Here is a 23,943-nt window from a genome sequence, read left to right on the forward strand (position 1 = left end):
TCTTTTTGGGATGCAGATCTTGTACGCAACAGGTGATATTTTATCTACAATTTCAAAGGCACAACACCAAGACGAAAGACATTTCCACTCCTTGGCCCGATTCCTTTGAAATGTGTACAGGTAATCCTGGTGACCTACTTTTTACTCTTTCTTGGTGGTCTTTAAATCATTATAGGTCTTCTTTCCTACCGCTGACTTTGCTAAATTGTGCTGAGAATAAGCAAAAGCATGCTGGAGGTGCTTCCCTAAATTTTCAATGTACTCATGAATAATGGGCTCACTGATCTGTGTCTGCTCCTGAGTTCTGTTGAACAGATGCTGAGGTAACACCATTGTACGTCCGGTCATGAGCTCAAATGGAGACATCTTTATTGCAGAAGATAGTGCAGACCTAATAGCCATCGGGACAAGCTGTAATCAGATGTCCCAACTGGGTCCAGAGTCTGCCATCAACTTATTTAAGATATTCACAATTGATTTGTTGTATTTATCCACCCCCTGCTTGAGGGCAGGTGGTAGGCAATGTGGAGTTTTCTTTTTACTCCTAGAATCTCCAACATCTTCAACATAACCTCACTGGTAAAATGGCTTCGTCGGTCTCCCCTTGCGGGAGGCCGAAACAAGAGAAGATGTGGTTAATCGTTAGTGCAGCAGCTGTCTCTGCCTTACAATTTGGGGCTGGAAGACATTCTACCCACTTTGTGAACAAGCATATCACAGTCACATGTACTTGTTTCCTCCTGAGGAGCGAATCACTGGCCAATGAAATCTACTTGCAAATCTGACCACGGCAGTGTCATTCGCCTTTATTGTAGGGGAGCTCAGTGTGTAAGTGAGTGTCGAGGTCCTGGCCCATGTGTAGTCAGTAGGCAATCTTGCACAAGATTTCTAATGTCGAGTGAAACCCCCTATGACCGGCAGTGGCCGCATCATGAGCATGGTTGAACTTCAGGCTTCAGAATTAGGTAGGTACAACCCCTTGGTCACAGCCCGATAAGGCTCTCCTTACCAACAAACCATCTTGGATCCAGAAAACATCTTGGAAAATGTCATTAACCCCCAGAAATCCTCTTTGCCAGTATAATCTGACTCTGTTAGAGGATAACTCATGGGGTCTTCTATGGGTTGATTGAATTTTCCAAAGATTGGGTCCTCTTTCTGTGCAGTTTTCAAATCGGGGCAGTCAAGTGTTATTCACATGTGTTGGCAACCTAGTGACAGCAACAACTTGGTTTTCCCCCAGCAGGGATTCCGTTTCTATTAAATTCCCCAGCAGGGCTGTGGTTTTAACCAGCTGGTCAGCCAGGTCATTCCCAGTCTTATCTGGCCCCTCTATTTTGGAATGACCTCTTATTTTCTTCCAATAGATGTTGAACTCAGTTGAGGTCACCAGATCATCAATTGACTGGATCAGTTTGGCATGCTTTAGGGGTTTATTGTTGGCACAAAGCATGCCTTGATTCTTCAACTTAATCAGGATCTCCACAAGCCCATTCCTGACATAATCAGAGTCAGTGATTATGACCAGTTAATTGAGTTGGTGGTGCACTGCAATGTGGATGGCTTGATGATAAACCTTACTGTTTCTGGGTCCTATTTTGTAACCAGTAGAGGGTTCCAGGGTATCATTCACCCAGGCATTCCCAATGTCAGCCAATAGTTATTTTTCACTGTTATCAACATGGTAGGAGCACCCTTCCACATAAACTGTGGGGATCCCCTAACATGTGTCTTCTTCATAGAACTTGTAAGGGGAAGTTAAGTACGCTGTTCGTCAATAGACTTTCATCATCAAGACAGTTTGCATGAGCACAATCATGCAAGTACACCAAAACTTGTGCTAGGAGACTCTTTGTTTTGACCATATCTGACCTCCACTGGAAAGCCTTGCATGGACAGAATCCATGAAGTAATTCTGGAATTACTAACGTTCCCTGCCTAGATTCTGTCACTTTGTAGGTATTGTGAGGGTTGGTGAGGAGTCTCAACAATGATGTGCTCTCCCTGGATGAATCAGCGGTAATATTTCAACACCTACACTGTTGCCAGGAGTGCCTTCTCGCAGTCATTGAACTTTTCCTTCAGAGGATAAATTCTTGTGCACAAGATGACATTGCTGACCTTGTCGTGTTTTTGATACAACAACAGTGTTAGGCAAGTATCTGAGAAGCCCGTCTCCAAGAAGAACTCTTTGTTCTTTACGTGGTAAGCTAAATACAGAGCATGAGAAAGGCTTATTATCAGTTGTTTAACTGCCGTGGCTTGTTCTGGACCCCACTCCCACTTGACTCTGACATTTCATAAATGGACCAAGGGTCAAATGACATCTGCATAGTATTCAATGAACTTCGGACTATAATTAGTGAGTCCAAAAAGGATTCTTAATTCTCGCAGAGTAGTAAGGTCTTTTAATTTTAATATGGCTTCCACCTTGTTCACCTGGGGATTAAGTACCCCAGTGGTGATCTTGTGCCCTAAGAAGTTTACTCAGGTTTTACACCACTGTGCCTTCTGAAAGGACAGATTTGCTCCAACTTTCTGTAACTAGGTTAGAACACAGCAGACTTCTGCTATATGTTCCTCCACAATTGCACTCTTGATCAGAACCTCATCCACATAGGCCAGGTTTCCTCCTTTGCCCAAGTCAGGCATGGCCTTACGTAGGAAAATGTTGAACTCATTGCCAGAGTTAATGTATCCAAAGGGGGTTCAAGTCCACATGTACTTCTGCCCCTGAAGATAAAGGCAAGCTTATACTGGTCTTCTCTACTCACGGGTACGGTCCAGTAACCGTTCATCAGGTCAATAGCGGTGTACATCTTTGACACTTGGATCTGTGCTGGTCCTTGATCAATGTAGGGAAGTGGCCATATTGACATTTCAACCTATTTTTTCAACTCTCTTTGGTCTGCACATAGTCTCCATTGGCCGTTTGATTTGAGTGTCCGCAGTACTGGGTTTTTAATAATCTCGACGAGTGACTCCAAGGACCCGAGAGGTAACCGGTATCCTTTGACAAATACCAGAGCCATCTCAGAGTCCATGGGTATGGTAGTTGAATGAATTGATGTGCGTCCACAGTCATATGAGTTCACTAAAAAGATATCTTGAAAATCCAGGAAGACCTGTTTCAGTTTTTGTCTTTGCTTCTCGGTCTCACTGGCATCAGCAAGATGGATCCTTCCCTCAACCATCTGCTTGAAACCTGGATAGACCTTGAGCTTGGCAATTTCAGCGGGATCCTCCAGTTGGGTAGAAAGGCCTCTTTTGATGGTGTTGACTTGGACAGTAGGTTCCAGGGATGGTAACCTCTTCTTGTACTTGAACTTCAATGGCATAGGGCAGCAATTGTGTTGACCGAAAAGTATAACTTTGGGTAGAGACATTTTCCATTTTGTCAAAGTCCATGGGGTTACCCCGAGTCGTGACCAGGCCTTATTACTAATTTGGTCCCTATTGAGTGTGAATCCATTGAGAAGGTCACTGCCTAAATGAAAGGTGGATGGGACATCTCTCACGACCCAACAATTATGTTCTATGCTTTTATCACCAATTGACATTTTTAGCATACACCTGCTATGCAGGAGATGCTTGGAATTTGGGGTTTCCAGAACTATTTCCCATTTGTCAATCAATTTAAATGTGGGAATGGTCTGATCCTTTGGGAGCTTCCTGAATAATCCTTCACTGATGAAGCTCCTTACGTTATTCAGGCATTATCTGGTGAGCATCAGCTTCTCCCACTAATTATTTAATTGAATGGGGATAAACAACTGTTTGCCCTTTTTCTGAATGTCTGTCAGACTTTGAGCGGGTTCTTCCTTGTCAGGTTTCACAGGACTCAAGGTTTCTTTGGATCTTGGACTGGTGTAACTTTTTAGGGTGTTCCCTTCCAGTATGGATTGCCACTTAAAACTGGGAGGAAGATTGATTTGCAAGAATGGAGAATGGTTCCCATCACCAGTTTGTTCTCCTACCGTTATGTTGGGGACTTGGTTATTCTTGAAATGGAATTTGACGTTCTCAGAAAGTTGATCAATTAAATTACAGGTTCCATTCATGTTTACATAATTGGTACTAACTTTCAATTTTATAGGCCAGTTAGTCTTGGTCTAGAGGAACGTGTTTACACAGTCGATCATATGTCATAACCTCCTCAGGAGATAATTCCGCAGTAAACATGTGTGCCCTCTGGAGTCACGACTATCATCGGATATTTAACTCATTGTTGTCCAATTTTTATTTCCAGTGAGGCAGTCCCTTTAATGGAAATGTCATTCACATTGACATTTTGGAGAATTCACCCTGACCCTGCACCTCACCCTTCTGTCTCCCCCAAGCTGCAAAGAAAGTGTGAGTTATTTAACAGCCCAGTGGTCATTTTCTTAATATTGAGCTCAGAAAACTGCCCATCATCACACAGTGTCGGTGTCGGAGATTGGGATTCTGTGAAGAAAATGTTACAACTAACAATGGGCATATTAGGGAGTCCTTTTTCTCCTCCGATTCTTTGCTGTCCCCTCTTTCCTGAGGGCAGTTTTCAGAACCTCTTTGGGGGAAGGACACCTCAGTTTATATTCTATCTGGCTCAAATTTTGGGGGTTGAATAGTTTCTTGTTCTAGGTCGGTCTCCATACTTACTCTGTCCCACTCAGGGTTTTTTGGGACTAATTTTCTTTAGGAGGGATCCCGCCAAGAGAAGGTCTGCTCACCTCAATCCTCCTGGGACTCTTCTCTTTCAAATGGGATGAACCTGATCTCCTCCACAAAGTGGGTTCTTCTTTGGCCTCTTACCATTTGCTCTTTGTTTTCTAACATTTCGGGTGTAGAAGAGACACTTTCAGGCTGAGAGGTTTTTAGGGGTTCTGTCTAGGTGAGAAAGGAAGCTTTCTCTAGGGCTTGGCATCTCCCATCTATCTGGGCCCCCTCCTCAGAAAAATGTGTTTTTTCAGACATGTCCTCCTGTCATTTCTCCCCTGCGGCATCAGGCCTGGGTTTTGGGGAATGCTGAGAAGTAGGGCTGTCCCTCCAGCTGCAAGACCTTTTCTGGGAGTTAGTGAGGTCATACCTCTGCTGCTCCAAAAAAAGGGTAATTGACCCTTCTCCTGGAGTAGCTCGGGTACTGGAAATTTCCCCCATAATTTTCCACCCTGAATCTCCCTTCTCCCTGGTTCAGGGGTCTATTGTTCTGGAACCAGGGAGAGAGAGGAGATATATTTTTGAAGTTCTGGTTTGGGGGATATCTGGGGAAAAAGTTCATATTGGGAGGTGGAGTGATACTTCTCTCCTGGTGGAAGTTTGGAAGGAAGTTTCCTGGGGCAGTACTTACCTGATTGGTTCTCCCCTTGTGCTGGGGGAGTGTATGCATACCCCAGGATTGTTTTGGTATCCTTGTACCTTGGGGCTACATAGCTGGCAAGGTCTGAGGGATCATTGTTCTGGGTCCCTGCCTGACTACCATTGAATTGGGCCGGGTTGGGGGGTGCCTTCTTCCTTCCATTTTGCTTGTTGGCAGGAGGGTTACATTTAGCCCCCATCTCCATATCCAATCTGGGGTAATTTGTACCTCTGCCACCTTTACAGCAGCAGGGCTGTTAGATGGTTTGAGGGTTTTGGGGGTGTTTTGACTCTCAGTGGGCTTCTGGACCTCATAGATCCTGGTGGACTGTTCAATCACCCAGTCCAAGGTCCTGTGCTCATGAAAATCACACACCAACTGAGTCATTATGTATTTGGGGAGCACATAGAAATATGTAGCTATGAACTCCCTACTATTTGTGTTCACCCACCGGGACGTCTGAGCAAATGCCCACTTTAAATCTTGCACAAACTCTGTAGGCACCTGAGTCTCCCCACACTACAAATTATATGCAGCCTTACGGGCCTCTTGTGGGTTCCTATGTGTAGAATTTATTTTCAAAATGGCCACCTTATAGGTTTATCATTTATAATGATTCTGGTCCTGCAGTCCCGAAAAGTACTCGTGAGCGAATGTCCATTTCACTAACGCCATACAATTTACCTAATGTTTTATTGCAAATGAGAATATCGTTTGTTCATATAATTCTAGATGTTCCCACATCAAAACCTTTGCTTTTTTAAAGTATGAGGTCATGAAGCTCTTGATGGCCTTGATCTGTCTAATTCGGTCTTTGACAAACCCTTTCTTTATTTCCCTGTCTTCCTTTTTCTCTGAACCTGAGTCCATTCACCTTTCAACTCAGAGCTACTATTGGCACTCCATTCCCAATTTTCTAGGTGCTGCCTATCTCTATGAGACTGACAATACCTCCCAGAACCATGGGGTCTGGACTCCTCTTGCCTATGCTGCCATGAATTCTACAGGCCATTTCCCCTGTAATTACCTTTTCCCTCAGGATAATACTCTGTCTCTTCCTCAGACTGACTCAACTGTGTAGTCTTCCCCTTCCAGACAGTCTGGGGAAATTCACTCCTTGCCCTGAATGCAAGGAGGTCTTTAAGATGCCCCTCTTGGGCTGAAGCTTTCAATGTTCTTCTCCAGCAAAGCAAGCTAGGTGGTCTCTCTGCAATCTCATTTATTTCTTTGAGTCCAACTCCTTCATTTTCTTATCAAGGAAGTGTTCATAGCCTGAAGTACTCACTGGATTATTCTTAACTTCCCATGACCTAATGGTCCAACCACCTTCCCTTCTGTGTGATAGAGATGAGTACTCCTCAATCTCAGATAAGGACTGGCTTTCTGGATCAGTTTAGCTAGGCCTGGGTTAGGCTAGTTGTCTCATGTTTCCTTCAGCTCAGCAGGTGGAAAGCAGAGGTCAGTCGCTGTCAGCCCATACGATGTATTGGTTAACTGGCATGAGGTTTTTGGTGGTGAGGGCATCACCCCTTGATCAGAGGGCCCTTTTGCATATCCTGATTGGTAAGGGTGCCTCAATTCCTGCTTGCAATTTTCCATTTTATTTGCCAAACTCTCAAACCTGCTTCTCTCTGTCCTTATTTCCTTATGGTGTTCAGAGAGCTGGCTTTTTAACTCTGGGACCAGGGCCTGATTGGTCTCGAGCATGTTACTCTGGGCCATTAATCGATCTTTCAATTACCTGATTTAATTGTTACTTGACTCATTTTCTTTTTGTGCGGCCTGCAGTGTGTGTGCATATTCAAAGTGGTTGGCTTTCAAATTACCAATCTCTTCCTACACTGCACTGCCTGTAACAGGTCAGCTTTCGCTCGCCTCATACACTCCATGAGTTCTACATGTTCTTGACTATTTCCAGTCAGTTCCTGAGAACCTGACTGACTCTTTTCTGTATCCATTTTCAACTGGTGCACCACCTGTGCAAGGACACTAATCTTCTGGTTCCAGAGGTATGTATCCTTCACCAGTTGAATTTTCAGTTGTTTTAATGTTTTAATGTATGTACCTTCTGATATATCTGATCAAAGTCATTTTGGGAATCAACCCCTTCCATAATAAACTGACTGTTTTCATTGTTCAACTCCTTGTTCAGCTTCTTTATTTGTAATTGAAAGGTCATAAGTTCATCTAACAGCCCTCTATTATAAATATTCTGATAATTTACCTTATGTTGCAGTGTGCTCAAATTTTCTATAGACTCTTTATGTGCATTTTGCAGTGCAGAAAACTGTTTCACACTCTGCACTCTCTTGCTGCTGAGTTTTTAACTGATCTTTGACTTGTTCCATGAGGCTTTCTACTTTTATCTCCTGAATATGGCTCGGCTGTGCTTGATCTTCTAATTGATTCAGTTCTTTATACACCTCATTTAGAATCCCAGTAGTGTACAAGGCTCACTCTTCTGCACTCGCTCTACCACTGACTGCAAATGGAAGTATAGATAAGCTGTGAGGTGAGCCACTTGACTCAGTTCTTCTAGAGAATTTCGGGTCTTATAAAATGCCTCTAATGCTTTGTGGCACATCACACCTTCACACCAAACTTCAATTCCTTCTGATGACACATCTTGCATCATTTTAGCTTGCCAGCTCCCTTCATCTGCCTCTGTCCACCCATCACAAATGAACAGCTTAGTAATGAAGTATCTCTTGGCATGATCTAATTCAATTGTATTCATTTTTACAAATGGGCTTTAGCAATTTGTGTAGAATGTCCTTTACGCAGGGGAAAAAAATCACCCTGTTCCTCAATTAATTTCTACTCACAATGCCAAATCGAAATCAGTTCTTACGCAATCTTAATTTACCACTTATACGCTGCCCTGGAATTCAGGGTTCAAGTCTAAAAGCCCTCTATTATAAATATTCTGATCATTTACCTTATGCTGCAGTGTGCTCAAATTTTCCTTACACTCTTTATGTGAATTTTGCAGTGCAGAAAACTGTGTTTCATGCTCTGAATTCTCTTGCTGCTGGGTTTTTAACTGATCTTTGAGTTGTTCCATGAGGCTTTCTACTTTTATCTCAAGAATACGGCTCTGCTGTGCTTGATCTGTTTGAGTTCTTTCTGCACCTTGTTTAGAATCTCAGTCTGACTCCGTGCACAAGTCTCACTCTTCTGCACTCGCTCTTCCACTGACTGAGGGAAGTATAGATAAGCTATAAGGTGGGCCACTTGACTCAGTTCTTCTTGAGCATTTCGGGTCATATAAAATACCTCTAATGCTTTGTGGCATATCCCACCTTCACACCAAATGTCAATTACTTCTGATGTCACATCTTGCATCATTTTAGCGTGCCAGCTCCGGTCATCCGCCTCTGTCCACTCACCACAAATGGACAGCTTAGTAAGTAAGTGTCTCCTGGCATCGTCTAATTCAATTGTATTCATTTTTACAAATTAGCTTTTTGCAATTTTTGTAGAATTTCCTTTACACAGGGGCAAAAATCGCCCTGTTGCTGATTAATTTCCACTCACAATACCAAATCAAAATCAAGTTTTCTCAATCTTAATTTACCACTTATACACCAACCTGGAATTCAGGGTTCAAGTCCTCACAAAACTTTAAGAAAAAAAGATGACTTTCCCTCCACCTTAATGTAACTACATTAATATGAATAGTCTATCACAATGCACTTGTCATGAATCAAAAATAGCTAGCCAAATCTCAGCCACGAGTCCCCAATTTGTAACAATTTATTGACAGGCCACCTTCAACACAGGTAGTTCATTCCTTTCCCAATCTAGGAGTCACACAATAGACGGTTTAATGTCAGATTTTTAATCAGCCCTATCTCGGATGCATATCATACTGATTTGATCCCTGCCCCGGAGGTACCAATGAGTCAAGAATCAGGCCAGTAGACAGGAAATGTATTTGTATTTATTTGGATGATAGGTCATAGAAAATTGCACTAAAATGTCACAAAGCACTTTATCCATGGCACACCACAATAACCTTCTCTCTACATAAATAACTCACACAACTTGGTTGGGAAAACTCAAATCACAATATTTTGCTTTATACAAATTTCAAAACAAATGCAATGCTGTACAATTTTAGTTTCTCTGCATGCTTAAAAGGCTAGCAGTAAATAACACAGGATTTCAGACCCCTCTCCACTTAAAGGCCTGTGTTGGGGAAGCTGGATGGTACAAATTGGGATGATTTGAGAATTTTGAATTTCAGACCCCCCCCCTCCATGTAAAGACCTGTGTTGCGGAAGCTGGATGGTAAAACATGGGATGATTTGCACATTTTGGATTACAGGGCCCCCTCCGCTTAAAGGCCTTTGTTGGGTAAGGTGGCACTTTAGAGATTTTTTTTTTGTTTCAGGACAAAGACAAAGACACCCCTCTTCCTAAAATAAGTCGGGGTTAACAGGCAAAATAGGATTACCCAAGTACATTACAGTCTATAGTTTTCAGCGCACACTGGAAATTAGCTTTGTTAATTTTTTATGTTGACAAAAACCACTCTGTGATGTTCCGCCAAGGGAAATTAATTAAATTATTATTGTTAGTTAAAATAGGCTAAGGAGCTACACCGTTTGGCCAATACCACCCCTGGCCCCGTCCGCTATAAGGGAAAAGGATTTAGGGCCAGTAGATTCCCCCTCCTCTGGGTTGCAAAGGGTTCAAGTGTACTCACATTTTAAACCTCTGTTTAAAGTTCAGGAAAGCCGGCTCTCCACCATAGGACCCAGTCAGCTTTTAGGCCTTCCCAGCAATGGAAAGCTCCACCCAGATGCACTCTCAGCAAAAATCTCCTTTTGGTGTTTTCTTGTGGCTGTCAGATTGTAAATTCCACCAACTCTCCCCTTCCTCGTAGTGCATGCACTTTATATACTAGTGATAACACCATCAAGATTACAATCTTGGACAGTACCCTGCAAGAGTTCTCCCAAATGGGATCGGACAGTTACCCTTTGCTCTCCTCCCAAATCCAGCCCCTCCCTAAGGATTGGTTTAGGAGTCTGGAGAAAACATATGGCAACTTCCATTTGAAATCCCCTTTTGATCCCATGTCAACTTTTTTTGAAAAATTAGTTATGTGCCAAAATTTCTGAGTTTACTAGTAACTTCCATAATATATATATTTTCTGATTCATCTAATCATGGGGAATGAAATAAAATGACAGTCAGGTCTGCACCATTTTGCACGGCCATTTGGCAATTTTCTACAATTTTTACACAAAAAGCATAATAATTATGAACATGCAGTTTACTCTCAACATTTCTAATTTTACACTCTACCAGTTCGCCAACTCCTATATCCGGCACATGTTCATAGCAGACAGGAACACCTTTTAGCTTGCCATTACAATTCCGTAAGTCGCAGGTGGATGTATTTTACTTTAATAAAATTGCCTGGAAATTACCTAAAAAGAAGAGAAAGTATGACTTATGGTTGCTGAGAAAAATGCCTAATTGATAATAGTTCTTTTAAATACAATAGCAAACTTTTAGGGTATGCAAATTGGAGCCCTCCTGTCGTCATTGCTATTTCCATCTCTGGGACAGTGTTTTTTTTGTCTCTTTGTTGTTTGAAGTGTAGGCTGCAGATCTTAAATGGGGAAAGCATGTGATGCACAGAGTTCCTGCACCACAGACATATAGCATCCTGTTTTCTTATCGGAAGGGACCACCTTTTGATCTGAAAAGCTTATATTTCCTTATATTTTCTTTAGAGTTCCTCATTGATTGCAGCCCCTTTTTTCACACCTCGCCCTACATTCCGGTCATGCACCAGCTAGACCTGTACAGAAATGAATTTTTAGAGACTCCAGGTCTGGTGACACTTGGTCTTAAACACCTTTCGGCCAGGCAACATTTATTGCCATTGAGATGCACAAACGAGGCTTTCAGTGGGGGAAGCCATTTCAGAATTTTGCCCAGAAACCCATCATTTGTCCTTGGCTGAAGGGAACTCACAGATTGCATTTTCTAACATCAGCCTTTATTCTTTGACATATTGTGATCCTCATCATGAGTTGGGCGGTATCCCGACTGGGATACCACCCAAATGTATTTGTGCTACCGCCCACCCATGTGGTGGTATTACCGCCGTATCATGGGTTGGACAGTAAATGTTATTCCTCATTCCCCATTGGGTTCATTGGAGCCAATGCGGAAGTTTCAGCACAATTACCACTGGCGGTATTACTGCACAGTGATTGCATCAAAATAAGCATTTTTCCAGCGCATTTACTCCCAGCTTAGAGCTGGGCGTAAATGCTGCCAGACTCATGTTTGGGCAGACCCTTAAATGCGCTGGTAATAGCGTTACCACCACATTTAAAGGCTACCGCCCAACTCGTGATAAGGCCCTGTGTGTTTTACTGATCATGGTTAACTTTGCTTTTACATCAATGGATTTCTTCTTTCTTTTCACACAGTATTGTTTTTCTTTTTAAAGATGACAGCTGAAAGTACAGGGCTATTTCTTCCAGTAATTAATGTAATACGCTTTTAATTATATGCTGTTCATTTTTATGCCAAAAAGTGGGTCTAAATTGTCACAGTGCACCACCTTTTGATGGGTGACAGTTTCAGTGAAAAATGTTCCATTTATGTCTCAGCCAGCAAAGTGATGTGCTTTTCCAATCTGCACCTAAATAGGCCTCTTTTCAGCAGGCAGGTTTCAGAATATTGGCATGTCCTTTTCCCAGTGGGCCCTTCAGCTCTGTTTGTTTGGAGCTTTTGATTACACCACACAGAAAGCAGTAGTACTATGGTTCCTTGACCTTTTTGAGATGTAAGCTTATCCACTGTAAAAACTGGCAGTGGTCAAACAGGGCCTTCTGTGCATGCAGCAAAGGTTGTTGATGCTTCACCCCGCTCCTTCATCCATGACCTTAGCATCCTGGTACCTGAACACCAAGTTATACAACCACATGGGTGTGGTGGATGACCACAAAAGAGTAGTAATACCTGGAGAGAGACAATAATCCTTTGGAGCGCTCACTGGACAAATTATTTTGCTGTCTCGCAACTTATGGCACATTAGGCATTAAATGTGTCTCTTGAAAGACATAACCTTCATCCTTGAGTGTAAATCTTAGTACAGAATCAGCAGCATCCTCACTGGCTAACCCTTTGGTCAAGAGACTCTTTAATGGGCTAAACAAACTTTTCCTTGGAGTCAGGAAATCTCAGCCTGTTAGTACGGTAATGTAGTGCTATGCTTTCTAGTTCCGAAAACCTTTCAGCCCATGGAATCAACAGATATTAAATATGTGTCAAAGAAGACAGCCTTTTTACCAACTTCACCTTTGACACGCTGAATCTTCTTCATTTTTCATTAACACGATGTGGTACTTTGCACACATCCTAGTTCCATGCCTAGAGTATTTTCAGATTTCCAGCTCAATCAAGAGATCAATCTTCCGGTCTTTTTTTCTAATCCGTCTTTAAGAACAGAGATGTATTTTTTTATACAGGAATATCAAGTCTACCTCTGGCGTACAAAGCAGTTCAGGTCCTCCGTCCACTTATTTGTGACGCAAAGAAAAAATCTCCTGCTAGATTGTAGCTTGTGTCATTAAATGCTATTCTTTGAAAAAGAGCAATATCTCAAAAAGGGCAAAATAGTAACTTGGAAAGGGCTGAAGGGTCTTCTGTGTAGTTTCAGAGACATGTTCCTCCAGTTGCCATCTGTACGGCAAATATGTGAACTATGCCCCATTGATTCTGCAAGCATTTCTCCATGGATTTTCGTTCCAGGGGAGATGCTACATATGGCCAGTTATCGGCAACAGTTCAAAAGAGCATAAGTGAGAGGTTATTCCTAGCATTGGGAACTTTATACTCCCAGTTAGAGTGTGTTTTGTGATCTCCTATAAGTATGGAAGAAAGAGGATAGGACGTAGCAGTAAAAAGAAGTCATTTTATTGACTATCCTATTCCTACCATAGTCCCCTTTCTTATATATATCCAGACCCTTATCGCCTTTGTAAGAATTCTAATCAATATCTTGCAAATAAAGTTTTTGCTTTTGAAGCTAGGAGCATGTGTAAGTGGATGCTAACGTTTCCGCATAGGCACCAGAGCACAATGTGTTTTCATGAATCTTATGCTGCTATGCCTCATACTCCTGCCCCACACCCATAGGATGGAATATTGCCAACTATGGAGGAGAGGATGTAATGGACTTGAACATGTATCTCCAACCTTTGGTTCACCAGATGTTTTAAACTTCAACTCCCATCAGCCCTAGACAGCATACTCAATGGTATCTCCAACCTTTGGTTCACCAGATGTTTTAAACTTCAACTCCCATCAGCCCTAGACAGCATACTCAATGGTGAGGGGTTATGGGATTGGTAGTTTAATGCATCCAGAGGGTAGCAGGTTGCAGAACGCTGAACTAGGAGTGCAGTAGTCACTATGGTAAGTAACTTTAGCTTATTTCAGTGCTTAGAAGGAGAAGATATCCAAACGCTCTATATAAAACTGTCATAATATTATTAATTAAAGAAGTAAATATTTGTCTTAAAGCTACTGCATTGCTTTAATCCAGGGGTCTACCCTTTGACCCTCCAGATGTTTTGGACTACAACTCCCATCCGCCCTAGCCAGCATAGTCAATAGTGAGGTATCATGGAAGTCATAGTGCAAAACATCTGGAGAGAAGAAGGTTGCAGAGCCCAGCTTTAATCCTGTATGACGTCTCAATCACTGTTGACATGTTGAAATATTTCTTTCCAGCAAATATCAACAGTATAAGATGTCCAAGTACTGCGAAGAAATATTCGGAGATCTCCTCCTGAAGCAGCCCCTGGAAGGATACCCAGTATGTATTATGAGAAAGCTACTCTTCCTCTCTCTCCTATTGAAAGGTATTTCATGCTCTTGCCAGGAACCTGTCAGCAGCATTCACTGTATCCCTTAGAGCACAGAGGGCAGCACAGGAAAATGGCGCAGCATTGTTGGCCAGCTCCCAGCCACTCACCGAGGGGACTGAGCATATTGGGTAGTGCCCGCACACCAAGTGTCTGTTTTCCCGAGGCAAGCGCCATTTTCAGCGAGGGCCAATCTTAGCAAAGAAATACCCTGTCTAATCTGGAATGGTGTATGCACACTCAATTCTGAACTGTGAGTTGGGATATTAGAGGCTACCCAGTCACTGCAGAGGTTATAGAAATAGTTCCATTCAAGTGAGAGTAAATGTTTGATGACTCACAGAACCGCCCAGCTTCGCTCGATCCACCTCGCCACTACACACACAGCACAGGGCTGGGGCAATCGCAGCGTTAGTGACAGTTTGATTTTTCTTTAATTCATACATTAAATATTATACTGCGTAGGTGTAGGCAAAAGGTCTGTTCTAATTCCTTGAAATTAGATTTTGACAGAAGAACTGGGCACATTAGGACGATAATGAGATTTATTTGAGCAAATGGAGTATGTTATTGTTCCTGGGGATGGGGAGAGTTGTTCCATAATTTCCCTTCTGGCCATGGGCAGTAGTCCGACAACTAGGTTAGGTGCAGTGCACATGCCCTTGCTTAAGTTGACCTACAAATGCACACCAAACCACAGCCAATGTTAACGACAAGACAAGCGAACACTGGCCTGGCAATGTTTTGCGGAGGAACACTTGCCCATTGCTCTGTACAACCCACATAAAATTAACACTGAGAGTTCTGTATTGAATTCAATGTTGACAGAAAATGGTCTGTTCTTTACTGCCACCTAGTGACTGAAACTAAACATGTTACAAAACATTTCCATTCCCTACCCCCAAACGACTAGTGTAAGCCATTGTTTGTTAAACTATATATAATACTTCAATACACGGGCACTAAACACTAACATTAGAAGAATTGTAGATTTGACACTCTACGTTCATAGCATTAACAGCTTCAGGGAGGAAGTCAAACAGCATCTCCCGAACGCGCTTCCAGGAGAGGAATGTAGATGGCTCGTGTTTGTTGTGTACAAGCCTAGCCTCTGTGTACATGGAGTAAAAGGAAGAAAGTAGCCATCACCTTTCAGCAAGACTCTCTAGCCGCCCCAGGCATTTCTTTTAATATCACTGCATATTTTATTTAGTACACTCCTCCGAAAGAGTGGGGTTAAAAGGAAAACACGACGTATGCAAGAATATATGTAAAGTGAAGCTGAAATTGGCAGCTAAATTTCAAAACACCGTAATTGATGTATTTAATCAACGAAGCATCAGTCCGCCTTAATGTTCCCAATGTAGATGGCATGGGCGCTGTGATTGGTGGGAGAAGTTACTGCTCTTCCCGTGCGGGAAATGAGACATCAATTGGCTTTACAGGGCAGCTGAACAATGAGGGCAGGACTGCCTGGGTGGCAAACCCTGCTGCTCTGCTCACCAGTTCCCCTGCCTGTGTGCATGGCCAACCGGATCCTGGCAAACACGTTAGGGGACAGAACCATTGCACAAGTCCCCACTTTTTAATCACAGCCAGTGACACATGTTGCCTATATTGTCAGGTTTACCACACCACTATCTTGATTATTTAGTGGCTACTGGGATAGTATTACTAAGCACCACATCATGCCTTTCTTGCGGGAGATGTTGGTTTTGGCTTCCATGCTGTATTCGTAGCCAGTCTCATTTGATACGATGGGTGTAAAATAAACAAACCACTGGCAAATATGGAAAAAAGACTAAACAGCAGAACTCTCCATAACACAATTACCTTTTCTGAGAAGAACAGTGCAGAAGCTTTTCTGCCTCAACACACAGTACTGGGATGCAGGACCTTAAGAGTAGGAACCCTCATACAATCTCATAAGGGACTCCCCTACCAGTGTTGATCGCTCTACTATACCCTACTTCTTCCCTTTCTGAACTATCCCCTCCCCTGCTCCCCTAGCTAGCCCAGCTTCTCTGCTACACCCATGCCCTACCTGTACCCCACTGTGTGCTTCCCATATGTACAGTGCTCCATTGCTTCCCAAATACTTTCACACTTTATAAATCACACACATACATGCATACATACATACATGTATAGTAGATGATTAACTATGCACCGTGATCTATCTACATAGTTCCTCGTTTTAAAGACCTCAACATGATTTGCACTTCAAAGACCATTAGCCCTAGCCAGTGAAGTCAGCAGTGCAAAATCATGGGAGCTGTAGTCCAAAACATCTGGAGGGCCACAAAATGAGTAACCATGATTCAGAGCGATGTCATGGGTAGTCAGCATGACCGATATGCTGCTTCAACTGTCACTTGTATGTGACACGCTGGTAGAACTGTCCACAGGGCACACAGGTGCCGCCTACTGTGTTGGGGTATGAGAGTTGTAGGCTTAACACCATTTTGACCAAAGAGGTTTCATGCTGCTTCTTATCATTGTCTGGTTGCACAGATTGCATGCTGTAGTGTTCACCCAGAGAAAACGTCTGTTCACCAGACTGCATGCACATTGCCCGGGCTGCTTTAAAATGCACCGGCAACCCGGGTCGGTTTGTGTCATCTGATACTTGTCCCCCCAAGGACAGTTCCTATGTGCACTACAATATGGTGGAGCATTAGGCACACCAAGGTGAACTAACAGATACATGTGGGGGTCATACTGGGGTGCCCTTCCAGGGGCACAATGGCACCAGAAATGTGACTGCAGAATCCAGGCTGTTCTCTCAATGATTTTCTCATTTTATTTGCATGGTTATACCTCATTTCTAGGCCAGAGTGATGGATAAGTGTGGCCGATATCAGGTACAGCATGAAGGGATATCCCCTATCACACTGAGTTGGAGTGGCACTGGGGTAATGGGTTTGAATGTGTGTGTACATTTGGGTGCATTGCTATGTTGCGGCACTTCTACTGCTAGGGTGTGTGATGTTCCTGGTTGTTGTGCCTGCGTATCTAGCTGTTTGTGCAATGGTTGCATGTATGTGGGTGCCCGCAGTGTGTAGGTGCAAGGAGGTGAGGTCTCCATGAACATTGGCCTGTTCCTACGGCTGCTGCAGGCCACCCCTCATGTAGCTTTCCCCCTTACCATTCCTGGTCTGTTTGTGGAAACAGCTGTTTTCCTTCTGCAGTGTCACAATGGGGCCACATTTACCTTCTATGCCTGGTGTTAGCCATGTTTCCCCGGCATGCGCACTCTTGTTGTGTCGGTGTGTTGCATTGCAGCCTGCATGTATTCTGCTCAACATGTTTTCACTTTTCACTCGTATTCCCTCTCTAATTTAAGGTCTTACCTTGGCCTATCTGTGCCTATGTGATGCTTGTGTAGTTGAACTCACCTTGCATCCAGGTTTCCTTATTTTCACGAGCATTAAACTGTGCCTTTACACTACACTGAAAATATACAAACAATGTACAAGACATCAAGTACGCTTGGCATCCTGGCAGTTGTGAGGAAGTTGTCATCGCAGCAGAGTGATGCATTTTCCAAGGCATTGCCACAGTGGCTGATTAACACATTGAAGTTGACAAAGGGGACCATGTGGAGATACGTGTAAACATTTGGGACGCAGCAGCAAATTGGTCTACAGTCTTGGTGGTGTTTTCCACCAGGGTACTAACACTTACAGGAAGGAGCCTGCCTGTGCTGTCAATGATGTTAGAAGGTTTTATGTGATGATGGCGAAAATATTTTATCGAAAAAATGTAATCGTTTTTTAATTTGTGGTAGATTATTCCACTAATAAATGCGGGGGTGACTCCCTCAGCACCCCCAATAAGCTAACTACATTATGGATTCGCCTAAAGTCAGCCCCCACATATATTTGCACCAAAATTCATTAAAATAATTAAGATGAAATCGAATTCGAGGAAATCTGCCACAGCAAAACCTTGCAATCGTGAACTATACCCTCTCAAGCACAAAACAATGCATTAAAAAGTGAGTCTGATGCACGTGACAACAATACACAAATCATGATTTATGTCCTAACCGATGACTTGTCAAAATATCAGTCAATTGATTAGAACTTAAGGTGCTTTTGTGTTCTGGTATTACGGGATGTAAAAACAAATAGATCAGGCGCATTGTCTCAAAAGAGAACCTTTAGAAAAATGAGTGCATTTACTTGAACCTATGATGCATCGGTGGATTGAGATCTGGTTAAGAGTTAAACACCAAATTAATGAAGCATTTAAACTCCTGAGACAGACCTGACTAGAAAAGAGACCTTTAAGAAACTCTGCAACACTCCAATCCTTATCTGGCAAAACAATGGTGTCCAGTCAAAGTTTCGAAATAATAGTTTTGAATGCCAAATGTTTCGACACAAAAGTGCCGGAAAAAAAGTTTCTTTTTTTTATATATATTAAAGTAAGTTTAGTATTGTAAAAGAAGTGTTTAAAAAAAACAAGGTTTTGGGGGGGTAACCCCCCCCAAAAAAAAAAGAAAAGTCGAAACTTTTTTTCTCTGCACTTTTGTGTCGGAACTATTGGCATTTGAAACTATGGCTGTCGAAACTATAACTATAAACCCAAAACAACATTAATTAAGAGAAGCAGCAGTGTGAAATAAAGCAATGCAGTAGTCCTTTTGGCCCATAAAGCCCAGCTCACAGTAGGAAAGCTGCGGATCTAATGTCCAACACAATTCGCTTTCCTAACACACGGACATGATGGGAGGCACATTGAACAGTGCGGCTCATTATGAGTGTGCCGGTCAAGTAAAAATGACCGAATAAATGTCAGTAACACCGGCTTTGGCATTTTTACTGGACCGGCTCACTCCAAGTCTTCTGGTAGAGGCTGTGAACTAAAGGATGTATACAAATTGACCTTTTCACAATTGATTGCGGGAGAATTGACCTTTTCACAATTGATTATGAATTGAAGGTCGGTTAGGACATATATGCAGGGGGGAAACCCCCTGCAACCCTCCACTCAATCCAAAAATCCCTGCAACCCCCCACACAATCCCATTATATCATTTATTACCCCAAACCCACCCCACACATATATATAAAAGTAAAATAAAGGTAAAGGTCAATTGCACAAAAGGTCAATTAGGACCACTATTATTAGGTCAATTAGGACAAAAGGTCAATTGTAAAAGGTCAATTTGGGTAATACTGAACTACCAGCAGGCCTGACCTGCCGGAAGTTCAGGCCCCTATCGGCAGATAATAGCTGCAAACAAAGGCACCGATATTACAGGTGCCGGGTATTGTGGCAACCCAGTCCTGCAGGACTCCATGGGAATGGTAACTTACCATTACTCCACCAGTGATGCCATAATATCACAGTAATACCGGGACGTCGGGCGGCAGAGACCATAAAGCAGGTTTGCCGGAAACCCACTGAAATTACCGGTGGGCTACCAGTAAACCCATAATGAGGGCCTGTGTCTCTACGTTTGGCGTGTGCCACAGCATCACATCTGTACACAGCCACAGTCGCTAGCACAAGGACGCACTCTACATATCACCTCACTGCCACAGATGAAACACTAGCATGAACATAAGCAGATTTACAAGCAGTATTACAATCTCCAAACCACATGCTTCTGTGCACAGATTATTTTCATAGTGCAGTCATAAGGGCTGAGTGGCTCTAGTCAGATATAAGTATTATAGCATAAAGTCCTTTACTTGACCATGCTTCAAGAAGAGTTGTGGTTGAATTCCTGCGTATCGTCTCTGCAAAATAATTGTACAAAATAGCGGATACATTGGCCCACTTTAGTGAATTAAACCCCAAACATAATGTCTGCTTCCTGTGTACAATTTGGCAAGTTTACTGTAAAATCATAAATAGGAGCACATTTTGGTAATTTCACCATTGTGTTGCCAAAATTACTGCAAAATCATGACATGGTGAATACACCATGTACAGACCTCAAATGTTTTTTTTTGTCTCCCATGCAAACGTTTTTGTACTCAAAATCGTTTTTCACAGGACCAAAGAGAAAATGCAACCAGAAATGTCACCTCACTTGCAGAAATTCCACCGGGTTCTACTTGTGAGCACACATCAGAGGCTGGTCTCACTCTGTTCCAATGCCTGTGCCCCACATCTCGGACAGAGCCTATCGTTTGACGGCTACTCAAGTTAGTGGTTGTTGCTTCTTGAACTTCTGAATGGAACCCACAAAATAATTATGATAAGTCTCGCATCTCATTGCGTAGAATAAAAAAACAAACAAATTCCCTTAACGTGACAGTTCTGCGAGTTTTTCCAACAGCTCAAAAGTAAAAGCGGTCAGGTTGCAGGTTGAAGTTGGATAGCAACAATCATCTCTGCCTTTTCCTTAAAATCATGTGCTGCTATTCTTTTCTTTACATGTGCAACTGACCTTTCTCGAAGACTCGCTTGTGGAAGGCCAGGTGGCAAGCAAGAGAAGCATAAGTTCTCCATTTATTGACAGGAAAGACGCAGCACAGGCAGCCGTACTACTCCCACGTCTTGCCCCCACCGTGCAAAAGTGGGCTACCTCGCAAACATACAGTACATGCTTGGGTTTAAAATAGAAGGAAACACAACACAGAATCTTTTCAGAGGTGAACATTCTACTGGATATGTTGGTACAAATAACTCTTCCCTCAGTTTTGCTAAATTTGTTGTTTCACTTTGGACCTTCAGCTGTGCACATCAGACTTAGTGCTGCAACATTTGGTTAATTAGACTCATTCACTTCTGGATGCTACACTCATTGATAATTATACACTTTATATGAGCGTTCTCATCAGCTAGAATCAATGACTGTGATTACATACAATTGTTGTGAAAGGTTGAGGTAGGGGCTGGAAAATTACACAAGCTGACACGTGGTGTGGTGAGAGGTGACATCATGAAGTAGGTGGGCACATTTAAAGAAAATGTACAGATGGGCATATAGAGGAGGTATAGATGAACGAAGGGGTTGAAATAGAGGAAGAAAAGGTGGGGTTGAAGATCAGAGATGTGGCCTGGAGTGCAGCTGCACAGGGAGATGCCGTTAGCAGAAGGCGTTGGCTGGGGAGAATTCGAGGTCTGGATCAGGGGCATTGACCAATGCCGAGCTGTGGCATACCTAGCTGCAAGAAAGGAGATTGTGGGCCGTGGGTGTGAGCGCAGAAAAGTCCCAGGGAGACCAGAAATGATTTGGATGGTGAGTATGAAAGATAAATAAATAAATCCCTCCTGCAGGATAATCAGCAAGGTGTCCGACTGGACGCAAAGCAACACTTCCTTAATCTTTACAGTACCAAAAGGTTAATGAAGTAAGCTGAACTTTACATTTTGAGGTGGAGTGTGCCCCTTTATTTCAGAGGGTTAGGGTACAACGAGCCATCCAATTATAGCTGAGCAAGGAAGGGACAAAGACAATTAAAAACACAAAGGTATATATATATATATATATATATTTATATATATATATATATATATATATAATGTAATAGCCATTACATGCAGAATGTTAACAAGTCGTGTATTTGAATGCCATGCTAAACTAAAGTTTGAATTGCATGTGTGCCTTTAAAACAACTGTTTTCATGTGTTGGGTTTGTGCACAACAATTGTATTTAATCACAGTGATTGATTCTAGATGATGCGATCGCTCATATAAAGTGTATAATTATCAATGAATGTAGCAGTCTTTCTTTGCGTCTAGAAGTGAGTCTAATGAACCAAATATTGCAGCACTAAGTCTGATGTTGCACAGCTGAAGTCCAAAGTGAAACAACAAAATTAGCAAAACGGGGGGAGAGTTAGTTCTTTCCACACATTAAGGTGTCTGTTTTGTGTTGTCTTTAGGACCCCCTAGGTCTCTTTTTACTGCCTGAGTACAAGCCCTTTGTGGTCTTAAAAACCAGCAGACAAAATATGTGTTATGTGCAGTTCTTTACTTTTAAACAACAGTCTCTGTAGTAGTTGCTGTTATTTTATGGCAATTGTAATTGTACTTGTCTTTATGGTATATTCGTTTTAACAAACTACAAAACACAGAATCAAAGAGTAAAAAAAAACAATGCTTACATACATTACACAATGTTATTGTACTTTAATTAGGACCACTTAAATGCTTAGAGTTGGCACTTACCTTGTTACTTAAATACCCTATGCATACGCACATCGTCTTAAATTTGCAAATCCGTTTCTGACAGCACTATTTTATGAGACCTCCACACCCAGCCTCGAGTCTTTACTTTGGCTGAAGTGTGGAACCTCTCCACTGTGAGTCAGTAGGTTGTAGCAGGCCTACCAGTACAAAGTTGACTCATTGGAGGAATCATCAAGGATTGCATGGCATCCTCCATTACCAAAACATCAAGCCCTCATTATAGGTCTGGGGGGACAACTGTAAACTTCTGCAGCATATTAAGTGCTACTTGGTTTTAAAATGCCACCTAATTATGGGTTTTGATCACATTCGATTTTACTACGTGAGGTACATAGACAGTATCACAGGGGTCATATAGGTTATTTGCCCCGTCTAGTGCTTCCTATCTACTTCAGGCCATCGTAACTCATATGTAAGTTTTATTTTTTAAAAAAGCATTTAAGATAGTACCTAATTATGAGTTGCGCCACATGCATGGAATTGTTACACCATAGGGTACATAAAAAGTATTTCGTGGGGTAAATATGGATTATTTGCCCTACAGAGTCCTTTCTATGTACTACAAGCCATTGCAGCTCATGAAAAGGGTGGTTTTCTAAATCTAGAACATTTCTAAACTTTCAGGTTTTTACCAGTAACATGAAACTCACGATGAAGACGGGTGTGCTTTGCATATAGATACCATGTTCCAGGCGTGTTCATTCCATGACATGCCACCCTCAATAATGAGATACTCTTTTGATACAGCATCCATTTTGCACAAATGAAGGAGACTACAGTCACGAGGAATGCTCTGCCAGCCAGTTAGCCCAGGAGAATAAATTCAGCCAAACCCCAAGTCCCCAGAGTTTCCATTGTATGCAGGTGATTCCGGTTCGTGCCCACCTTTGCGCGATCCCCTTAGGTTTTCAGCGGTTAATCCTATGGCATTCATCCTGGTGAAATGCTGGAGCAGACAATGCGCTGAAGAGGTCAGACGTGTTCCTGCCAGCACCTGTTCAAAGCAAACAAAGTATACAGTTAATTGAATAGGTCAGAAGTACAGAGCCTTTCCCGCCAGGGATACTCGCAAAGCCCAGTGTCTCAATGACTAATGGTTTGCACATGGCTGTTCTTTTATACTGAAACCAAAATTAGCTCTTTGTTTGCAGCAGCTGACAAAAACTGTAATCCTTTTTTATAATACACAATTAAAGCCAAATTCACAAAAAAGTACTGCAAATAAAATATGTGCAGGGATGCATTTTATTAGCATTACTTGGAGAAATTCACAGGTCACCTTATTCACAAAGGTGTCTTATTACTTTCCAGCTGGGCTGTGCTGCTGTACAAGTGATGGGCTGCCCAGCCCCTTATATACATTGGTGTCTGGAAAATGTATGGTGCTCACTACACCTGCATAGACATATGTTATGTTTTTCCCCCGGTACAGAGCTCATAACATTTCAATCTTAGCGGACTAAATGGTGTCCTTTTAAGGAACATCCGAGTCTACATTAGGAATGCTTGACATGTGACTGACATTGCGTCACCCCTACTGGCCT

General features: G+C 42.4%; 1 protein-coding gene across 4 annotated transcripts in view; it reads left to right on the forward strand.

Annotated features, from left to right (window-relative positions):
• The window catches only part of PLCB4 (phospholipase C beta 4), a 1,535,154-nt gene that overhangs the window by 1,047,622 nt on the left and 463,589 nt on the right, over positions 1-23,943 (forward strand). For all 4 annotated transcript variants that reach the window (XM_069608295.1, XM_069608297.1, XM_069608296.1 and 1 more), the window contains exon 17: positions 14,108-14,192. In XM_069608295.1, coding sequence (XP_069464396.1) covers positions 14,108-14,192 — 85 coding nt within the window. The remainder of the gene's footprint in view (positions 1-14,107; positions 14,193-23,943) is intronic.

Source organism: Ambystoma mexicanum, chromosome 4q, assembly GCF_040938575.1.
Source record: "Ambystoma mexicanum isolate Mex_15411 chromosome 4q, UKY_AmexF1_1, whole genome shotgun sequence".
Taxonomy (NCBI): Eukaryota; Metazoa; Chordata; class Amphibia; order Caudata; family Ambystomatidae; genus Ambystoma; species Ambystoma mexicanum.